Source organism: Euprymna scolopes, chromosome 11 (genome assembly GCF_053919585.1).
Source record: "Euprymna scolopes isolate OS-2025 chromosome 11, ASM5391958v1, whole genome shotgun sequence".
In the NCBI taxonomy this organism is placed as follows: Eukaryota; Metazoa; Mollusca; class Cephalopoda; order Sepiida; family Sepiolidae; genus Euprymna; species Euprymna scolopes.
Window position 1 is genome coordinate 151,693,207 of NC_136492.1, and position 20,491 is coordinate 151,713,697.

General features: G+C 37.4%; 1 protein-coding gene across 3 annotated transcripts in view; it reads right to left on the reverse strand.

Annotated features, from left to right (window-relative positions):
- The window catches only part of LOC145288114 (apicoplast pyruvate carrier 1-like), a 243,266-nt gene that overhangs the window by 26,388 nt on the left and 196,387 nt on the right, over positions 1 to 20,491 (reverse strand). For 2 of the 3 annotated variants that reach the window (XM_080136181.1, XM_080136174.1), the window contains one exon: positions 5,134 to 5,183. The exons of the other annotated variant lie outside the window; for it this stretch is intronic. In XM_080136181.1, coding sequence (XP_079992307.1) covers positions 5,134 to 5,183 — 50 coding nt within the window. The remainder of the gene's footprint in view (positions 1 to 5,133; positions 5,184 to 20,491) is intronic. 3 annotated transcript variants of the gene reach the window in all.

Sequence of the window (20,491 nt, forward strand, 5' to 3'; positions counted from 1 at the left end):
AAATATCCAAAGCGTGGGCAACAAAAATGTTTAGTTAATTCTTAATATCAAGCCACCCTGTACTGCATTATCCTATTCCTAAGCTCCTACCCCAAATTTTAATTATAAATTTAGTGGAAAAATATTAAACCATATATTAATTCCTTCCAACAAACCTGTTGCAAATATAGCTGCTTCCAATACATGAACTTTACTCACTCCCTACTCCAGTAACAATGAAATAGCAATGTCTCATAATAACTTTTAGGAGTGTAATTTTTCAGGAGATATATAACATTTACAAACTAACTCAGTAAAATTAACTACCCACGCGGAGTCGCAGAAATACCTGGTGCGGGGCCAACCTTCTCGGGGCTGATGGACCAGTAGATCTTCCCAGATTATCCGACTAGGAGAAAGCAAACTCTGAAGCTAAACCTAAGGATGACAACCTTCCTAGAGCTGATGACTCAAAGAAATTACCGGTCTGAAAACCTACACTGCTTATGGAGTAGATAGGCACTGTCTATCGCCCGGCTTCCATACTCCTTTGCCTATTAGCCAGGCATAGAGGTCGAATACAGGGATTCGACAGAAACACTCAATGGGCGATCTTGTTTCCTGACTAAGGCAATGAACGCCGTTTTCCCTACTCCGACACATCCGTATATCTCCCACTCTGCCATAAGGACTCTGACAGACATATGCGCAGGCTTGGAGTCTATATTCGTAACACCCTCCCTTTGACTAGAGAAACAAAACTAGAATCAGATGATAAAGCCTTTATGTGCTTTAGACTTGACATGCAACATAATATTATTTACTTTTATTTTCTTTACTGCTCTCCCTCGACCGAGGACTGTACCCTAATAAACAAAGTCTCTAACAGTATAGATACAGTAATTTCCATCGACACCAGCGCACAAGTGCATATATATGGTGACTCTAATGCCCAACACAGCAACTGGCTTGGATTCTCTACTTCCACAGATGTAGCTCATTCCCTATCACAGATGGTTACGTTTCCAACCTGCTTCCAAAACCAGCAAGAACAGCACGCATCACTTCTAGATCTGTTCCTGACCACAGTTCCCGATGATTGTATAACAAATGCCCACATCCCTCTTGGAAATGCTGATCATGCAGTGATAATGGTTGAAATCACCCTTAACTCTTGAGCTAAAACTGAGGAACCATTGCTCAAAACAACGAGATATTATAAAAAGGCTGACTGGGAAGCCATCAGAGATCTCCTCAGAGACGCCCCATAGCGAAATATCTTTTCACTTCCTGCTGAACAGTGCGCAACTGAGACCACTGCATGGTTCAAAACGGCTATTGAAGTACATGTTTCAACGCGGAAATTTATAGCAAGCCACACTCTCCCCAATGGTTTACTTCTACTAGTTCAGCTGCTATTGCACAAAGGCAGCATGCATACCGCAGATTTAACCAACATAAGTCCAGTTCAAACAAACAGAAGTATATAGAAGCTAGAAGTAACTGTAAGAAAGAAATAGAGACAGCTAAGAGAGAATTTACTGAAACCACCAAAAAACGCAACGAAGCACAGAAATTAGGAACCTGTGACTTCTGAAAATCTACAACAGTGTAGTAAATAATGGGCAATCAACAATTCCCCCACAATCCAACAATCATGTGGTTGTTTGCTCAGCAACCGAGAAGGCTAACATGCTTGCCAGTCGGTTTGCCTCCATCTCCACACTGGACCCTACTAACCACCCCTCCCTGACATTCCTTTGTGGACAGGCGCTACACTAAACGATCTGAAAAGCACCTCTTCCCAGGAGCATGCTATTATGAAAAATCTTGGCACTTCAAAAACATGTCAAGCTGATCTCATCCCGGCTATACTATTAAAAAAGTGATCCGCCAAAGTAGCTCCAGTTCTCTACAAACTCTACAGCAAATGCCTTAATGAATCTTGCTTTCCGGTTTGTTGGAAAACTGCTTCTGTGGTACCAGTTTTCAAGAAAGAACTGACCCAGTAAATTATAGCCCCATTACCCTCCTCCCTCTTTTCGCCAAAATATTTGAGTCCACAATTAACTAAGCTCTAGTCTATCACCTTACAGATGCTAAACTTCTGATCGACCAACAATATGGATTTAGGTAACCCCTTTCGACAGCAGACATCCTAACTGTAATCTCTGAACGTATATACTATTCACTAGACAAAGCAGGGTAGGGTAGAGCGGAAGGTCTAGATATCTCTGAGGCTTTTGACAGGGTATGGCATGAAAGTCTTCTAAGGAAAATCAGATCATACGGTACCACTGGAAGAATACTTAACATATTTAAATCCTTCTTAGATAAGAGAAAAATCCAGGTTGTCCTCGACGGTCATAGATCTAAACAATATGATATAAATGCAGGAGTGCCTCAAGGGTCTATCCTTGGACCTCTATTATTCCTAATATTCATAAATATCTCCCTGTCAAAATTGTCTGTTAGATGGGTATATATGCTGATGACACCATGCTCTATAAAAGACACAATAGGAAAACAAGTGAACACATATCTAAGAAAATGGCAGAAACATTAGAGGATGACTTCAAATCTGTAGTGGAATGGGGACAAAAATGGATTGTCACATTCAATGCTGCCAAGACTAATCTTGTTTCCTTCAATAACTACAAGAAACCTTCTCTACCACCAATAGCAATGGCCAAAGACTCTTTATCTGAAAGTACATCTTTCAAACTCCTCGGCCTAATGTTTACACGAAACATGAGTTGGAACAATTACATAGATAGCATTGCTAAGATTGCTGCGAAGAAGATAGGCTCTCTCTACCGTGTTAGAAAGCTACTAATGCCCGGAAGTATCCTGTACCTCTATAAGGCCACCATTCGTCCATGTATGGAGTATTGTTGTCATATTTGGGCTGGTGTATCTGCTACTAGTCTCTCACTCCTAGACAAGGTTCAAAAGAGTGTCGCCAACATGATAAGTCCTGAACTGTCGGTCCTGGATATGACCTTAAACTATATCCAGTGGTTAGGCCCCAACTTGCGGGCTTTGAGGAGTGTGGAGCCACCCTTTAATTGCCATTGCTCCCAGGTCCACTCTGACCCGGAGTGGTAGTACTTGGTAAGGTCCAAACTATGGGTTAAATAGAAACCGACTTGAAAACAACAAATATATTCTATTAAAAAATCTTTCTTCAAAATCTTTTGATTCGGCATTACATAACCCGAAACGGGTTGATATGCCACAAAACAAAAACAACCAATCAACGTGAACTGTCATTTAATCTTCAGCCACTGTCCCATCGACGAAATGTTGCATTTCTCTGCCTGTTCTACAAGTACTTTAACGATGAATGCTCCAACGAACTGTGAGCACTTGTAACAGCTTGACGTAAATACCCCCGACAAACCCGAAAAGCAGCTAAATCCCACCCCTTCACAGTAGAGATCCCTAGATGTAAGAAAGCCTTCTACTCCAGTAGTTTCTTCCCCAGAACTGCTAAACTTTCAAATTCCCTTCTGGGTCCCTGCTTCCCCAACTGTACTGACAGGCAGAAGTTTGAGTGTAACATGAACCGACACCTTGCTGCCCAACTCCTCACATAGAACTCTTGTAGATTATGTCCCCGACAGTAGCCCCCTACGTCAAAGTGGCACTGTGCCTTGTTTGGGGTAAAAATGTAATTAATATTTTTTTAATGATATTGTAAAGATATATATGCGTCATTTTATCATTCAAACACCACCATGTTTGAATATATGGTTAAGTGACAGTTTTAGTCATTTAGGACTGCTTTTAAGCTTCACCGTTCACTCATTTTTACTTTCAAATTCATCTATTCATTCTTGAATGTTATATTAAAGTAAAATTTAAAAGGAGAAAGTGTGCATCAAAATCTAACTTAAAAAGTTTTTAGCAGATCCCCACCCCCATCAGAGTGTATTAATTATTGGATTAACTTTTTCTTATAGATATTCGAGCCTAAACTAAGTAAGGTTCGTTCTGATATTACGGTCTATGTTTCTGACGTTTTTAATGAGGATTGATAATTCGACTATTTTGCATTATTCCGAAGTGTTCCCATTCTGAGTTTTATTTGCATAGTGTTTCCACTGATATATCATCCGACCAACTTTCGATATATTATATCGAATACGGCAATCTTTTTGTCAAACTCTGAAATCTGTACGAAATATCGACCAAAATACTTCTTTTATCCACGCGGGTAGGATATTATTGTTTCGTAATTCCAAACCATATAGTAGGAGATAAAAGGAGGAAGTGAAGGTGTTTATTACATTATTCTTTCACAGGATAATGTCCAGCTAATCCTTATTGCATTTATATAAAAGTGATCAATAGAACATCGAGTTGGTTATTAGGTATTAAACGTTTTTTCTTTAGCCAAACATTTTTAAGCTACCAATTCCAAACATTCGGGCACATGTAAAAATTAGCAAGATTTTGTCAGGCCAAATCTTACCCCTAAGATCATCATGGGCATAAAATATGTACCAACATTAAAGATGTCTTTCCATGTGGAAGGGAAATCTCAAGAAAAGATTCTAAATCGCCTTATATGTGCTTTCATTACTGCGGGGTTTTTCCCTCTATCGCCTCGACAACAGCGGAGTTACTATCTTTAAGAGCATATCTGAGAAAATTGACCACATTTTGTGTGCTAATTCACGTCTATGAAGACTTCAATGTTCACAATAAAAGAAGACAAATAATGAGGGGACTTTCTGTCACTATTTCTTCATTACTTATGACCTAACTCAGATTGTTTATGAACACACTCGTGCGACCGACACTGACGGTCAGTATGCAAGTCTCCTTAACCTGATTTCCACAACTTGTTTTGAGCTATGTTCATTCTCCATTCTGTCTCTCCTGGGATCTCCTGACGACTCGTTTTTTTCTGTTAATTTAAAAACAAAATTTAATAAGTCCTTTGATGTACATTTGCATCGTACAGTATATCGATACTATAACTGGCTGAAATAGCTTCGGTTCTTTTATATCAGATCTACTCTGCATTCCATGTTTAAAAAGAAGGTATCTTCTATATTATCAGATCTTATGGAATGTATTATTGTAGATATATACCACCTCATACCCTTCAAAAGTTTCCATTCCTTAATGTAATAAAGTACTCACCGTAATTAATGTTCTGAGACTGAAGCCGCCTTCAGGACTGTAAGCAAGCACTGTAAAAGAGTAATAAAGAATACGAGAGAGTTGTATACTCAGTCTTTCAAGTAGTTGAGCAGCGGCTGGTTCCCACCAATTTTGGCAAATTACAAACAGGGTCCTTAATACAAGCGTGTGCTCGAGTTTTACTATCATCACTGGCCTTGAATTAATCTCTACAGCATCGGACAAAGCAAAACACTTTACCAAGAACTTTGCAGTTAATTTTACCCTATGCGATCAAAGCCGCCAACCCTCTATATTTCTTCCTGTTTTTAAAAATACGCTATACAACATACAAATATTTGTTCGTAATGTTTCCAAAAAATATCCAAAACCTCGATTCCAAAAAATAACTGACGGCATCCCTATTTCAGTGCTGACAAAATGGCAACCAGAACTAGCTTTCATAAGTTCAAAGCTTTTTAAGCGTTGTCTTAAGCTGAATTGCTTCCTTTCCTGTGTGCCATGAGTAAATTGCTAGAATATGTGTTAAATAGAAAATTAGGCACCTCAGCAAAAAATAACCTCTTTGATGACATGCGATAGGGTTTCCGTTCTGGTAGAGTTACATCAGATGTGCTCAAATTAATATCTCATAGGATTAGCGAATCTATCGACGAGGCTTCTTTTCTAGGGCAATTGTCCTTGACATATCACGTGCGTTTGATAGCGTGTGGCATAAAGGTCTACTCCAAAGAAATATCCAGCGACCGTCTAGCTGGAAATGTCTTTTCAATTATAAAATTTTTTTCTCTCTGAGAAGAAGTGGTTTATGGACAGAGATCAGACGCTTACATTCTTGATGCCGGAGTCCCTCAGGGTTCAATCCTAGGCCCATCTCTCTTTCTAATCAACATCAATGATTTCCCAAATCATATCCTAAGATTATTCGTAAACATTTATGCTGACGAGACTACCATTAAAAGCCCTGATACTCTCTCCTTTGATCTTGAGCACATAGTGCAAATGGGAAATAGGTGGCTGGTTAATTTTAGTGCATCTAACACCAAGCTGCTATCTGTATACCATCAACGCTCTAATAACTGTCTGTCATCAGTTGAAATGCATGGTTCTTGTCTTGCGGAAGCTCAATATTTTGACTTTTACTCCTGATCTGAGAAGAAGCAGATACCACAAATCAGTTGCCAAGGCTGCTAAAAACATTTTTGGTCGTTCTACACTGCAGTAGATATCTCACTGCTGATACAATTCTCTACCTGTATAAGAGCCAAATACGTCCAAGGATGGAGTACTGTTGTCACACCTGGGTAGGAGCTGCTAGAAACATCTTATATAGCCTTAACAGTTCGAAATAGTCTTCGTAGCTTAGTGGAGGAATCCCTTTTCTCTTCCCTGCAACCTCTTTTCCATAGAAGAGATTTTGCAAGCCTGTCTCTGTTTTATCGTTATTTTGATGGCAAGTGATCGTCTGAGCTCCAATCCATGGTACCCTCTGGCCTGACTTTCACAAAAAATAGTCGTCTATTTAAACCACTATCAATAATGTCTCCAACTCTTTATCTGTGCCTAAACTCGAACGTAGATTGCATGAACAAAGCGTCATTCTTAGAACTTCACACCTGTGGAACGCTCTTCTGTTTGCCTGCTTTCAAACTGACTACAATATTGTCGTCCTAAAGTCAAACGTGATAAAGTTATTGATTAGCCGTCCTCTTAAGTAATCCAAATGACCAAATTTTTATTTACTCAATATTACTACGATATTTTCCCATTGACTACTGTACACTTATTAACCTTTATCCTAGAGTGGCCTCCGGGTCTTGATATGCGGTGAATTATTTGTACAAAATAAATAACTAAAGATAAATTTTAAAAAGAAAGATATCTGGATTCATTTTAGTTCTCAAGATATGTCCACAAGCGTAGTTGTTAACATGAAGAATATGAAAAAGAATGTATTACTGAATATTTATATATTAGCATAAAAATCATTTATTTTCTTAGCTAATTTAAACATCGAGATTATATAACTTATTTAGTTTTCCTACTTTTCATATAATTTTCGAATTTTTCGGTGCACCGAATTTAAAAATTAGTCAAAGGACAAAACATATTAAGATCTAATGTGAACAGAAAAAAAGAAGACATTTTAATAAAAATCATAAATGTTCGATGCATTTTTCATTTAGAGGAACGGAAGTTAGAGAAACCAGGTACAAAAAGGACTATGTCATATCATCCGAAATCTGTGGGAAGTACTGGTCTCCTGAGGATAGCTATTGCCAAATCATTGAGAAACTAATGGACGAGAAAAAAAGGAAAGAAGAATAGGAAGAACAGTGTAGTAAATAATAGGCAGTCAACGATTCCACCACTATCAAACAATCATGAGGCTGTTTGCACGGCAAACGGGAAGGCAAACCTGCTTGCTAGTTGACACACCATTCCCTCCCTGACTTTCCTTTGCGGATAGACGCTACACAAGATGATTTGAAAATCACTCCTTATCAGGTACATAGTACCATAAAAAAAACTTAGACACCTGAAAAGCATGTGGACCCGATCTCATTCTGGCTGTGCTATTAAAAAAAGGCTCTGCTTTGGTTGCTCCAGTTCTCTCCAAAGTTTACAACAAATGCTTCAACGAAAACTGCTTCTGTGGTACCAGTTTCCAGGAATTCTTGTGAAAGAACTGACCCATTAAATTATCGCCCCATTAGCCTTCTCCCGCTTTTCGCCAAAATATTTAATTAATCAAGCTCTAGTCCATCACCTTAAAGCTGCTAAACTCCTGACTGACAATCAATATGGATTTAGGCAACCTCGTTCCACAACAGTTATCTTAACTGTAATCTCTGAATGTATAAACTGTTCACTGGACAAAACAGGGGAGGGTAGAGTGGTAGCCCTCGATATATCTAAGGCTTTTGATAGGGTATGGCACGATGATCTTTTAAAAAAAATTAGATCATATGGTATCACTGGAGCAATTTATAATGTAATTAAATCCTTCTTAAGTAAGAGAAAATTCGAGGTTGTCCTCGACGGTCGTACATCTAACGATAATGGTGTAAATGCGAGAGTACCTCGGGGTCTATCCTTGGACCTTTATTATTCTTGATATTCATAAATGACATCCATGATAAAATTGTTTCTGAGATGGGTATATTTGCTGATGACACCACACTTTATAGCTGGTACGAGGGGAAAACAAATGAAAACATATCTAAGGAAATAGAAGAAACACTAGAGGATTACTCCCAGTCTGTAGTGGAATAGGGACAAAAATGGATGGTCACATTCAATGCTGCAAAGACTAAACTTGTTTCCTTCAATAATTACAAGACATTTTCTCTACCACCAATAGCACGCGCCAAGAATACATTACCAGAAAGTACTTCCTTTAAACTGCTCGACCTAACGTTTACAGGGAACACGAACGGGAATAGATACATTGAGAGCATTGCCATGTGCTATGCTAGAAATCTACTTATGCCTAAAAGTATCCTGTACCTCTATAAGGCCACCATTCGCCCGTGTCTGGAGTACTGTTGTCACATTTTGGCTGGTGTATCTACTACTTGTCTCTCACTTCTTGACAGGGTTCAAAAGAGAGCCGCCAACCTGATAGGTCCTGAACTGTCATCTAAGCTTCAGCCTCTGTCCCATCGACAAAATGTTGCATCCCTCTGCCTGTTCTACAAGTACTTTAATGGTGAATGTTCTGACGAACTATAAACACGTGTATTCCCTCGACGTGAACACCTCGACAAAACCGACAAGCAGCTAAATCCCACCCCTTCACAGTAAAGATCCCTAGGTGTAAGAAAGCCGTCTACTCCAATAGTTTCTCCCCCAGAACTGCTAGACTTTGGAACTCCTTTCAGGGATTCTACTTTCCCAACTGTACTGACATGTAAAAGTTCAAGAATTTGAGTTCTCTAGCCAGTTCCGTGTATTTGCTCCGCTTTTTAGTTTCCTTGATCTTCACTCTGTGGCTGCTGGAACGGCAAAATCTAGAATTTGATATGACTTTTCCTTCTTGTAAACTATTATGACATCTGGTCTTCTTGCTTGGATGGGTTTATCAGTTTTTCCCACAGGATCTTGTGACTTTGATTTTCTAGTACTGCTGTCAGTTTGTGTTTTTACCATACGTCCGTGTTTTAAAGATGCAAGTATTTGCATAATTGCCAATGTACTGCATTCTCCACTTGATCGTCTCTATTTTCATACCCTTTTTAGATAGTTTGGTATATTCACATATTATATGGTTTAATGTTTCGTCTTTTTGTCCTCAGAGTCTGCATTTTCTGTTTCCTTGTGTCTTGTCGATCCTTGCTTTAATGTGGTTGCTTCTAATTTTGTTATTTTGTGCAGCTGTTACTAGTGATTCTGTTTCTCTGTTAGTTTTCTTTTTTGTAGCCATTTTCAAGTATTTTCGTTGGTCTCTCCTTTTGTCATCCTTATGAATCGTCTATGTAGCTGTTTCTCTTTCTATTTTCTTTTCCTTGTCTTATTCATCATCTTTTTTATCTATCTTGTTTGCTTCTTTTTTTTCTTCTTCTTCTTCTTCTTCTTCTTCTTATTATTATTATTATTATTTTGTTGTTATTGTTGTTGTTGTTGTTGCATATTGAAGGAAACAGCTCCCAGTAAATAGAGAAACGAAGTAAGTAGGATTGAAAATAATATTTATTAAATGAGAATGCTTTTATCGAATTCAGTGATCAAAATTTAAAAATTACATCTTGCTATTAAGATACGATTATAGAAATGCAGAGAATTGTCCATAATATTGAAATAACTATACAATTAGTATAATCAGAGTTAGGACAATGGAAATTAAGCCATATATTTTTGTTGTGATGAACGCGTTGGAGGCATATGTAATATGTAAAATCCACGTGAAAAACATTCACATGTTTGAGCACATTCTGAAGTCACAAAGAAATGGTAGATCAATATATTCCAGAACATTCGGGTTATAAATGAGTCAGATCAGAGTCGAGTTAAGGATTTAGGTTCGGAAGGGTAAGAGGAGGAGAGTTAGCCCAAGCCCCTTTAGGAAGTAAGGCAGAAAATGGAAAACAAAATGTAGGAATCTAACGTCAAATACCTGACCATTCTAATCAGCGGCTGGTATAAATGTCTTAATTTTAATTGTGAGCGTTTGTCCTCGTTGTCTTTTCAACCGCAAGGTAATGCTGTTTGTCCTCGTCTGTGAAAAGAACATTATAATAACCCCCTTTCAATGTGTTTCATACCCTCATAAATAATGTATTCACCCCTTTGTTTAAAAAATCATCCATTACATACATCTTCACATTTATATCCCAGTTTATTAATGATATGAACTAAACAAGAAATTGTCTTATCGTCGTTCTCCGTCATATGTCTCGTCCCCATAATGTAAATCCCTGTACACAACGGAGATCGATTTGCACCTTAATATTCAAAAAAGGCAATTTAGTGCCGCCGTCCACCATAGACTTCTGCATCGGATCGTGAAAGAACTTGCGTTACCACAAACAAAAATAAGACCACGTGAAAAATAGGGTATTTAAATAAACAGAAAAAATGCTAGGCGAATCATACAAAAAGACAAAAGTTCCAAATTAAATTAAATGACTTGAAAATAATATTAAGTAGCAGCAAAGACAATGGATAAATGAGCACATACACTCACATACGGAAAAATGAAAATAAGAAGGGAACGATATGGCGCAAAATAAAAAGAGAGAGTCGTAGAAAAAAGAATATAAATCAAACGAGTTAGGAAATACAGTCGAGAAAGTAAACACGAAATCAACAATAGTGCATTTGCGTATTTCATTGATAAATAGACCGGCATTCGGTTTATAAATAGTTATTGTTTGGGGTAAGGGTTTTTTGATTTTGTTTTAAAATGTCAATAAAAATTGACAGTGTCTAAAGTTTGCACATTTAAAAGACTATGAAATTGTACAAACGATTTATTTACTTTTGGTGAGAAGGAACTCTACGTAAACTTTTGTTGCTTTTCGTGTAATTGGAATTGAAAATGCACTTTTAACAAATATTGTTGAAAAAATTTGTTTTCTATGTGTAGTGCATTATATTTTTGTTACCAGGAATTCAATGCCGAGATGAAATAAATAGTAAATTTAAAAACATGCTAGTATGATATTATTATATGTAGCAGAAGTAGTTTTTAATTGAAAATACATTATAGAAAAGTGCATTTAAATTTGAGTTGAAAGAAAATCATTACTAAAAAAATATTTTTTGCATCGAACAATGAAACAATGAAAACAGTCGAGAAATGGAATTGAGAAGGAAAGAAATGGAAGGCTTTAAATAAAATGTGATGACATGGTATTTGAATAATGATTTATACAAGAAGCAATATAGAAGACGAATGCATTAACTATGAAATGAACTAAGCCTATTTTAATTGATAGAAAAAATGCGAGACTATATCAGGTGATAAAAACGAAGGAATTGTTATCTGCTATTGCAATTGAAGAGGAAAATTTATAAAGAAGTCTTAAATGAGAATGTGAACATCAATCGAGTTGATGGAGTTGACAGAGTGTCCAAAGTACCAGTAAAACTAAATTTCTAAACGAAAATAATCTAACTTACGGCAATAAGACTATTCCACCAGAAACAATCATGAAACATGATTACACATGGGATGACAAAAAATATTGATAGTTGCATATTGTTAGACAACAGGCTCAGAGCTGACGAAATTAGAACAGCCAAAGAAACTCCGATTTGTTCATAGGGCAATACCTTAATCTGTCAATACCAAAGTAAATGATGTCTTTCTATTTTTATCAGTAAGTAATGTAGATAAATGCATAAAACTTATTAAATATGTTGCTAATAATATGTTAATGCTACTCAAAATAAAAAGTGGAAAGAAGTAATGAAAGTGATCTGGTGGCGGAAATGTTTAAATAGACAAACAAACAACTTAGAATGTTTTGTTTTTTTTACACAGTGATCACCACTTATCAAGGCCCGGAAGCCACTCAGGGATAAGGGTTATTGCAAGTACATTATGTTAGTGTGGAGATTTGATGAAGTGTTTACTTAAGGGGGCGGTTCATTAGGAATTTGTTAACATTGGACTTGAAGACATCCAAGTTGTAGTTCGGTGGGAAGCAGGCAGACGGAACAGAGTTCCACAGATGTGCAGTTCTAAGAAAGAAGCTTTGTTCATGGAATCCGCGTTTTGATTTAGGCACAGATATAGAGTGGGGGAAATTTTTCACAGTGGATTCAGCTAGACGGGTGTTTTTCGTGACAGATTGGCGAGGGGGGCCCAGAGATTGGAGTTCAGACGAGCATCTGCCATGGAAATAACGATAAAACAAGGACAGGCTCGCAACGTCTCTTCTGTGGGAGAGAGGTTGCAGGGTAGAGAAAAGGGCATCCCACACTAAGCCACAAAGTCTATTTTGTACTCTGTCAAGGCAGGATGGACTGTTTTTAGCAGCTCCTGTCCAGATATGGCAACAGTATTCCATCCTTGGACGTACTTGGCTTTTATATAGATAGAGAATTGCATCAGTAGTGAGATATCTTCTGGAGCGGTAGAAGGATCCCACCATCTTTCCAGCGACCTTGGCAACAGACTTGATGTACGTGTTCCATTTCAGATCAGGAGTAAAGGTCAAACCCAGAAGCTTGTCAAAACACGGAGCCTCACCCAGACGAGAGCCATCCATCACAATTGATGCCAGCTGGGGATCAGAGCGTTGATGATGTAAGGATAGGAGTTTGGTTTTGGATGCATTAAAGGTAACCAGCCACATCTTCCCCCACTGAACCAAGCACTCGAGATCAGAGGAGAGAGAATCAGAGAGAACTTTGTCATTTACAGCCTTTGATGTGTTGCCGTAGATGGTCGTGTCATCAGCATAGATGTCAACGAATGATTTAAGTATGTATTTAGGGAGGTCATTGATGTAGATCAGGAAGAGAGTTGGGCCCAGGATTGACCCCTGAGGGACTCCAGCATTTATATTGCAGGCCTCCGATTTTTGTCCATCTACCACTACTCTTATGAGCCTATCGGAGAGAAATGATTTAATGATTGAGAAAACATTTCCCGTTATACTGTAGCTGGAAATCTTGTGAAGTAGACCCTTATGCCATACCTTGTCAAAGGCCTTTGATATGTCAGGATCAATTGCCCTAGAAAGGAAGCCTTTGTCAAGAGATTCACTAATCCTGTGGGATATAACCGTCAGCACATCTGCGGTAGATCTTGCAGAGCAGAAACCGTATTGTGTGTCACTAAGAAGGTTATTCCTGCTGAGGTGGTTGACTATTTCTCTATTTAGTATGGATTCCAGCAACTTACTCATAACACACAGGAGACTTATAGGTCTGTATTGAGAGGGAGATGACTTATCACCTGAATTCTTAAATATAGGGCAAACTGAAGAGGTCTTCCAGGTAGTCGGAAAGCACTTCTCCTTAAGGCAGCGCTTAAATAGTTTCGTAAGTATGGGAGCAAGTTCTGGTTGAAGCTTTTTTAACACTATAATTGGGATGCCATCAGGGCCAGTTGCTTTACTGGAATCTAGGTTTTTGATTAGCTTGGCAACCTCATGCACGGATATTTGTATGTTACCTAGCTTGTTCTGTGTTATAGGAGGAAATATGGGGAGTTGATGGCCTTCGTCGCATAGGGTAGAATTAGCTGCAAAGTTCTTTGCAAATAGTTTGGCCTTGTTTGACGCTGAGGAGATGACCTCTGGTCCATTGATAATGGTTGGGATAGAACGCACATTTTTGTTCAGGATCCTATTTGTTATTTGCCAAAACTGGTGGGATCCAAGCCGCTGATCAGCTACCTTGGATTTAACAGACTGGGCATATAGCTCTCTTGCATTTTTTATTACTCTTTTACAGTGGTTGCTGGCAGACTTGAAAGCAGCTTTAGTCTCAGTGCATCTATTACGTTGGTAGCTATGGAAAAAGTGATTTCTGTGCGCGATAGCAGCAGCACACTCTGGGGAGAACCATGGGTGGCTGTTAGGTTTTTCTTGATATTTTTTAGATGGTATGAATTGGTCTCTGCCTACAATTAACCATTCGGTCAGATCTGATACTATAGAGGACACATACTTTTTAAACATGGAGTGCAGAGGTAAATCAGATATGAATGTACGGAAGCTATCCCAGTCAGCCATAGAGTATCGGTATACAGTATGGTGGAGGGGTACGTCTGGGGGCTTCTTACATTTCGTTTTTATCTTAACTGATACGACGGAGTGGTCGGAGGATCCTAGAGGAGAATGAACGGAACATGAACATAGCTCAGGGGAAGTTGAGAGAAAAAGGTCTAAGAGGCTTGCATATTAATCGGGTGTATTGGGCACACGGGTGGGTTCGCGAACAATCTGAGTGAGGTCATAAGCAATGGCAAAATCATGACAAAACCTTCCCTCATCATCTGTCTTATTTGAATGGGTCAGCCATTCCACGTTATGGACGTTGAAATCACCACATATGTGGATGTTAGCCGAGGGATGTGAAGACAGTATGTGGTCAATTTTCTCAGATATGCTCTTAAAGATAGTAACTCTGCTGTTGTGGGGCCTATAGAGGGCAAATATAAATGCAGTGGTGTTAGCAAGTGCAACCCTGAAGCACATATAGGGTAAATTAGGAAATTCTCTAGAGATATCCCTGCCACACGGGAAGCCATCCTTAATGTAGGCACATATTCCATGTCCATGGCGATCTTGGGGGTCAGATTTAGCTGTTAAATTTGAGTATCCGTTAATTATGAACTCGTCTAGGGAAGTGGTCGGCCCGATTCCAGTTTCACTTAGAAATAATATGTCCGGTTTCGTCTCCTGTAATTTGGTTTCACCCTCTGGAAGGTTGGAACGTAGACCCCTGATGTTGGAGAAGGAGACCTGGTAGTAGGGGTCTACGTTGGAAGATGGGGTTCTAGGTTTAATCGAGTTTTTATTCTGGAGATATTTCATGTTGAGGTTTGGGGATTTGTGGAATAGGTCGGCATACTTGTTTAGAGCAGTACAGAGAGGGAAAGAAAGAGAGAAAAAGAGAGGTAATTTTTTTGTAGCACACGAAAAGGTAAAGCTGTAACAATTACCCACTAGTATGGCATCGAGAGGCCCCACCAGATACTACTGCATGGTCCAGATCCACTCACCAAATGGCAATACAGCAGTCCCAGTACGTTGCGCCTGTTGATAGGACAGCCTCCTTAGTGGTTAATCCAAGGTTCAGGTCCTGACTATCAGGCGGATAACGTCAGCCCAGACAAACGTTTACCTCCAGCACCCTTACTAGTGACATGGCCACAAGGACAAACATAGAGACAGAAAAATTTCCGACATCTCAGACTACTGGTCACCAAGTACTACCGACTGTTATATAATTATTCAGAGAGAGAGTCTTTGAGTCTTATTAGTCTTAGAGAGAGTTTTAGAGAGAGATGTTGAAAGAGAGACTGTTCGTTCCGTGTTCGTGTTATGAAGAATGTCGTTGTTTCTGTTATGAAGCGATTCATATATTAAAATGTTCATTACTTAGACCTGTAGAAGAAGAAAGCTCTTAGACGGAGGAGATAGTGTTCAGACAAGTCTTAGTGTAGATATGAGATGTAGAGTTCACATTGTCGATATGAGATGTCGAGACGTGTATGAAAAGACATTTTATAACACTGGACATATAGACATATAATAACAATTCAATTTACCTTTTTGTAGAATCACAACACAAGACCACGTTTTACAAAAACACATGATGGTTTTATTACTTCACGCCCGGCCGTGGTTTTCTCATCAAGAATTCAAAGCTTCACATATTAAGTTTCAAAATGTGATCGTCTCCCTTCTAGACGATTGGAACCCATGTCTGGACCCAGACTATCGCCTGACTCTGACTCCCTCTCAGTTTCTCACTGACTAACCCTCCCTAACTAACTAACTCTCACTTCCTATATTGAGAAATCCATACATCTCCGGCCAATGTGACTAAACTCACGTGCCACCACATACGCGACTTGCACGTTTCCGACATTCTGATTTCCCAATAACCTATTTTTCTTGTGTTGTTTCCACAAAGGAATTCAACCTACATATCTAATTCATTTAACCCATATTTTATTATCCACATTCTTTCTAACAATTGAATAGTTTATTTATTATTTATTTCATCAGAATTAACAATTTACTGGACATTCTATTTAAACCTATTGCTCTTTAAAACTTATATCCAAGGTTCGATTTCTGCTTCCTCTCATTTTATTTTCATTGTAAGTAATCTCTCTATTTTTATACTTACATGAAAAGGGGACAACACTTATAATGTAACACGGCCTTTAAGCAGCTTTTTCTTCACCCTTTGTCAGAAAAATCACTCATTGAATGAGGACTGAATGACAAAATAGGAGAAGCGAGAGTTTCTGGAGCTCCCGATAATACATCCACTGTATTATGTACTCTCCATTAAAAAAAATGGGGAGGGAGGAGGGGAATGGGGACAAGTTATTTATATGTAAGTAGTAAGTCCGGTGCTAAGTTAACAGTTCAGAACACTTTTGATGATAATCTCCCCTCCCATATTGATGGGTGGAAGTTTGTCGTTATCTATCGAGTTTGAATCATTAGAGTTTCACCTTATAAGTAATTAAAATCCAATAATTTACTATTATCAATTTGTAAAGTCGGTTAATATTAATTTACATTCGAGTTTAGATAATTATTCAAGGTTTTACTTTAGGAGGTTCGTTTTCATGGGTAACTTTTTCTTTGCACTGTATTATATTTCGAATGTACTTGATCATAAGGCTAACTATATTAGATGGTTTGATTGGCCAGCAAGGAAGCAAACATTTTCAATACAGGCAAGCTTGCAGTAATAGTATATATTAAGTATACTACTTAAATAAAGTCCTAAGTTTATCTACTCTAATAGAGAATACTTTCCGGCATTTTTTATCGTTAGTTTCCGGCATTTTGTTTGTTTTTATCGTTTACTTTATAGCAAGGGGGTGACGGATAAGACAGGAGAATACAGACAAATTACATAAATAAAACAAGAAAAACAAGTTTAAAAACAAGGTAACATAAAAACATTTAGGGTTAGTTTTTAAAAAACACTTAACGTTTTTGCCATAGTGTTCCGTCCGCCGTCTTTTTGTCAACTGGTAGCTGGCATATCATGTCATTCTAGAGCGTAAGAAGATTTCTATTTCCGGATAACTTGGTCGAGTGCCTATCTATTTATAGAATAAAAGTCGTTACGTTCGGATGTGTAAAATATTTAAGTTACATTTTTTTTATTGTTAAAAAAGTTCTAACTTTTTTTTTTTTAATAAAGTCCTAACTTTATCTACTCTAATAGAGAATAATGTCCGGCATTTTTTTTTCTTTTTTTATCGTTAGTTTCCGGCATTTTGTTTGTTTTTATCGTTTACTTTGTAGCAAGGGGGTGACGGATAAGACAGGAAAATACAGACAAAATACATAAATAAAACAAGAAAAACAAATTTAAAAACACGGTAACATAAAAAAACATTTAGGATTAGTTTTAAAAAAATACTTAACGTTTTTGCCATAGTGTTCCGTTACTGTTACTAGAAAGAGAGAGAGAGAGAGAGAGAGAGAGGGGGATGAGAAATAGAGAAGAGAGAGGGAAGAGAGATAGACCGGCGTTATTTGGAGAGGAACTATACAGTATATTTTTCTACATACTAAATTAAGAGATAATGACAACTGGAATTGGTTTGTCAGTAGATATCTTCAAAAGTAAACTCAAGGCATGTAAATGGCAGCTAACTAAAATTCGACTTGTCAAACACTACATCGACAAACTGCAGAATCACCGATGTACAGATTATGTAATAAAAGTGAAGAAACATTGTGATTTTATATCAGAATGTTCTATTCTAGCTTGACATGATGAACATGGAGAAATGTAAAAACACCTTAAATGCTGAAATCAATCCACTTAACTAGCGACATCCAAATAACTGCATGTATTTTGAATAGTAATAAAACCTGAAATTTAAAAAAATCATAAGATCCAACAGGAAACTCTAATAAACAGTTACATTAAATTACATATGCTGTTTACATTCATAAACGTTCTATGCCAAAATATATGTTCCGTGTGCATATTCGGATCTGTTTCTATTTTGATGTTTCTATTTTGATGTTGATTTTAGACAGAAATAAAAGAAGTAAATTGACATCTCTTATTATGAATAAAAGTAAAAACTGCTAACAGAATATCTTTATATGAGCCCAAGATAATCTATATTATTTTCAACAACTCACTCAACAGTGAAAAATGTAATCCCGATGTCTGCTGCGATTTGCAGATCATAAAGTCCACTTTCAAAATAATCTATGATAAAGCTCCTCTGAGATTAAGGATTTGATGCTGGTTAAAATTGTAAACCATACGAAACCAACACTTTGTTCAGCAACTCTCAGTCATTTAAATAACCAGCTGAGAGATTCCAAAGCGTTTAGTATTCTCAAAGAGCCTGTAAACATAATAACTCTTAACATCTATGTCAAGCTAAATGAACTAGAGAAAAACTTAATTTTTTACACTTACCCAAATCAAATCTTTACTCTAACTTAAACTTTAACTCAGCCCTAACCTAACGCTAATCGAATGGGTCTTTTTTAATTTGAAAAGCCGTAACACTACAAAAAATAAAACTCAGAAGACTATTTGAAAATCATATGTGCATTGTTTATGTCAAAACAAAAAAACAGTAACTTTCTTATAGCAAAATCCAGTAATCTTCTTCCGTCTGGAAATAAATGAATTGTCATAAAAATCATATAGTGAGTACTTTTCTATTATTATCTTTTCATCTTACAATGTCGGCAAAGGTTGATTTTGCTTTGTTTGAAAGTGTTATCAGTAGCGAGTCGTCTTTATCCAGTGCCATAATTAATTGCGAATATATGAAAGTCATGTCATTATCTGAAGCAGAAATAAATGAAAATTCGTGTAAAAGTGCAAATTTCGAAATTTACTACGACAAAGGAAGAAAATTGAAACATGTATTTATTATTTCTGTGGGCTGTCTATTTACTTGTTTCATATATCTTCGGAAAATGTGAAATCATTATTGTCTTTATTTTATTTTGCTGTTTTAGATGTGCTTTTTCTGTATGATGTAATTTCTTTAATGTTAATCGTGTCATTTTGTCTCGCATGATTATCTCGCTTGGAATTTTACGTTGAATAATAGCGTTAAGTTTATGAATATCTTTGTATTGAGCTGCAAGAATAGCTCGTTCACTCAGTCAAGTGGAATTCGTATGATTAATTTGAATATCTGCAAAACCCTTTTAAACCAACTCTTCTTTTGGTGCAATAAATTTACAGAAGTTAAGAGTCAAAGGATTTCGCCCTTTACTTGGATCAGCTGGCACTTTTCCGTACCCAATTTCCCACAAGTGATGCAAACATTTCTGTGCGGATCCAGCAGTCTGCAACACGCATATTTTGAGTTAAGTTTAATGTTTTCACATGGCACCAATAAGTAGAGTATTTGAGTCAAGCATTTATTTTATCTACTGTTGTTCATTGAAGAATTACAGGTAACATTTGTATGAAATCTCCTGCAAGCAATATTAATGCATTCCCAAATGGTTTGACATTGCCAAACAAATCTTGCAAGGATCAACCAAGAGCCTCAAGTGATTTTTCATGTTCCATTGTGCATTCATCCCAAACAATAAGTTTGCATTTCTGCAATATTTATACCCATACTGGATGTTTTGGAGATGTCGAACAAAATATTTTTGAAAAATTGAATGTTTCAAAGTAGAATAAATAGTTCTTCTACTTGGTAACAAGGCCGCAGGTATTCCACATGCAGCAAGGACTAAGGCTATGTCATTTTGTCACCAAATGACTGCCAAAATTAATTTACTTAGAAGGGTTTTACCAGTTACTCCTGGTGCTGTTCAAGGTAGCAGTAATTTCCAAATAATTTCTATTCTCACAGTAAGTAAATTAGGTGACTAAAATAGGATTTATCCATGGCTTGACAATGCCTTATTCACTGTAATTAATTGAGGAGACTAAAATAGGATGAGGGATTAAAGATGGACAGACAGAGAGGAAGATATATAGATAGAAAAGAAAAAGATAGAGGGAAATAGAGAAAGAGAAGGAGATAGAGAGAGAAAGGGGGAGAGTTAGAAAGAGAGGGAGCGAGGCAGAGGAAATGAGAGAGGGGAGAGAGATAGAGAAAGTTAGAGAGAAAAGGGGCTCAAAAAGAGATTGAGAGGGTGATATATAGAGAAAGAGCGATTGAGAGATAAAGGGAGAGGAGAGGGAGAGATGGATG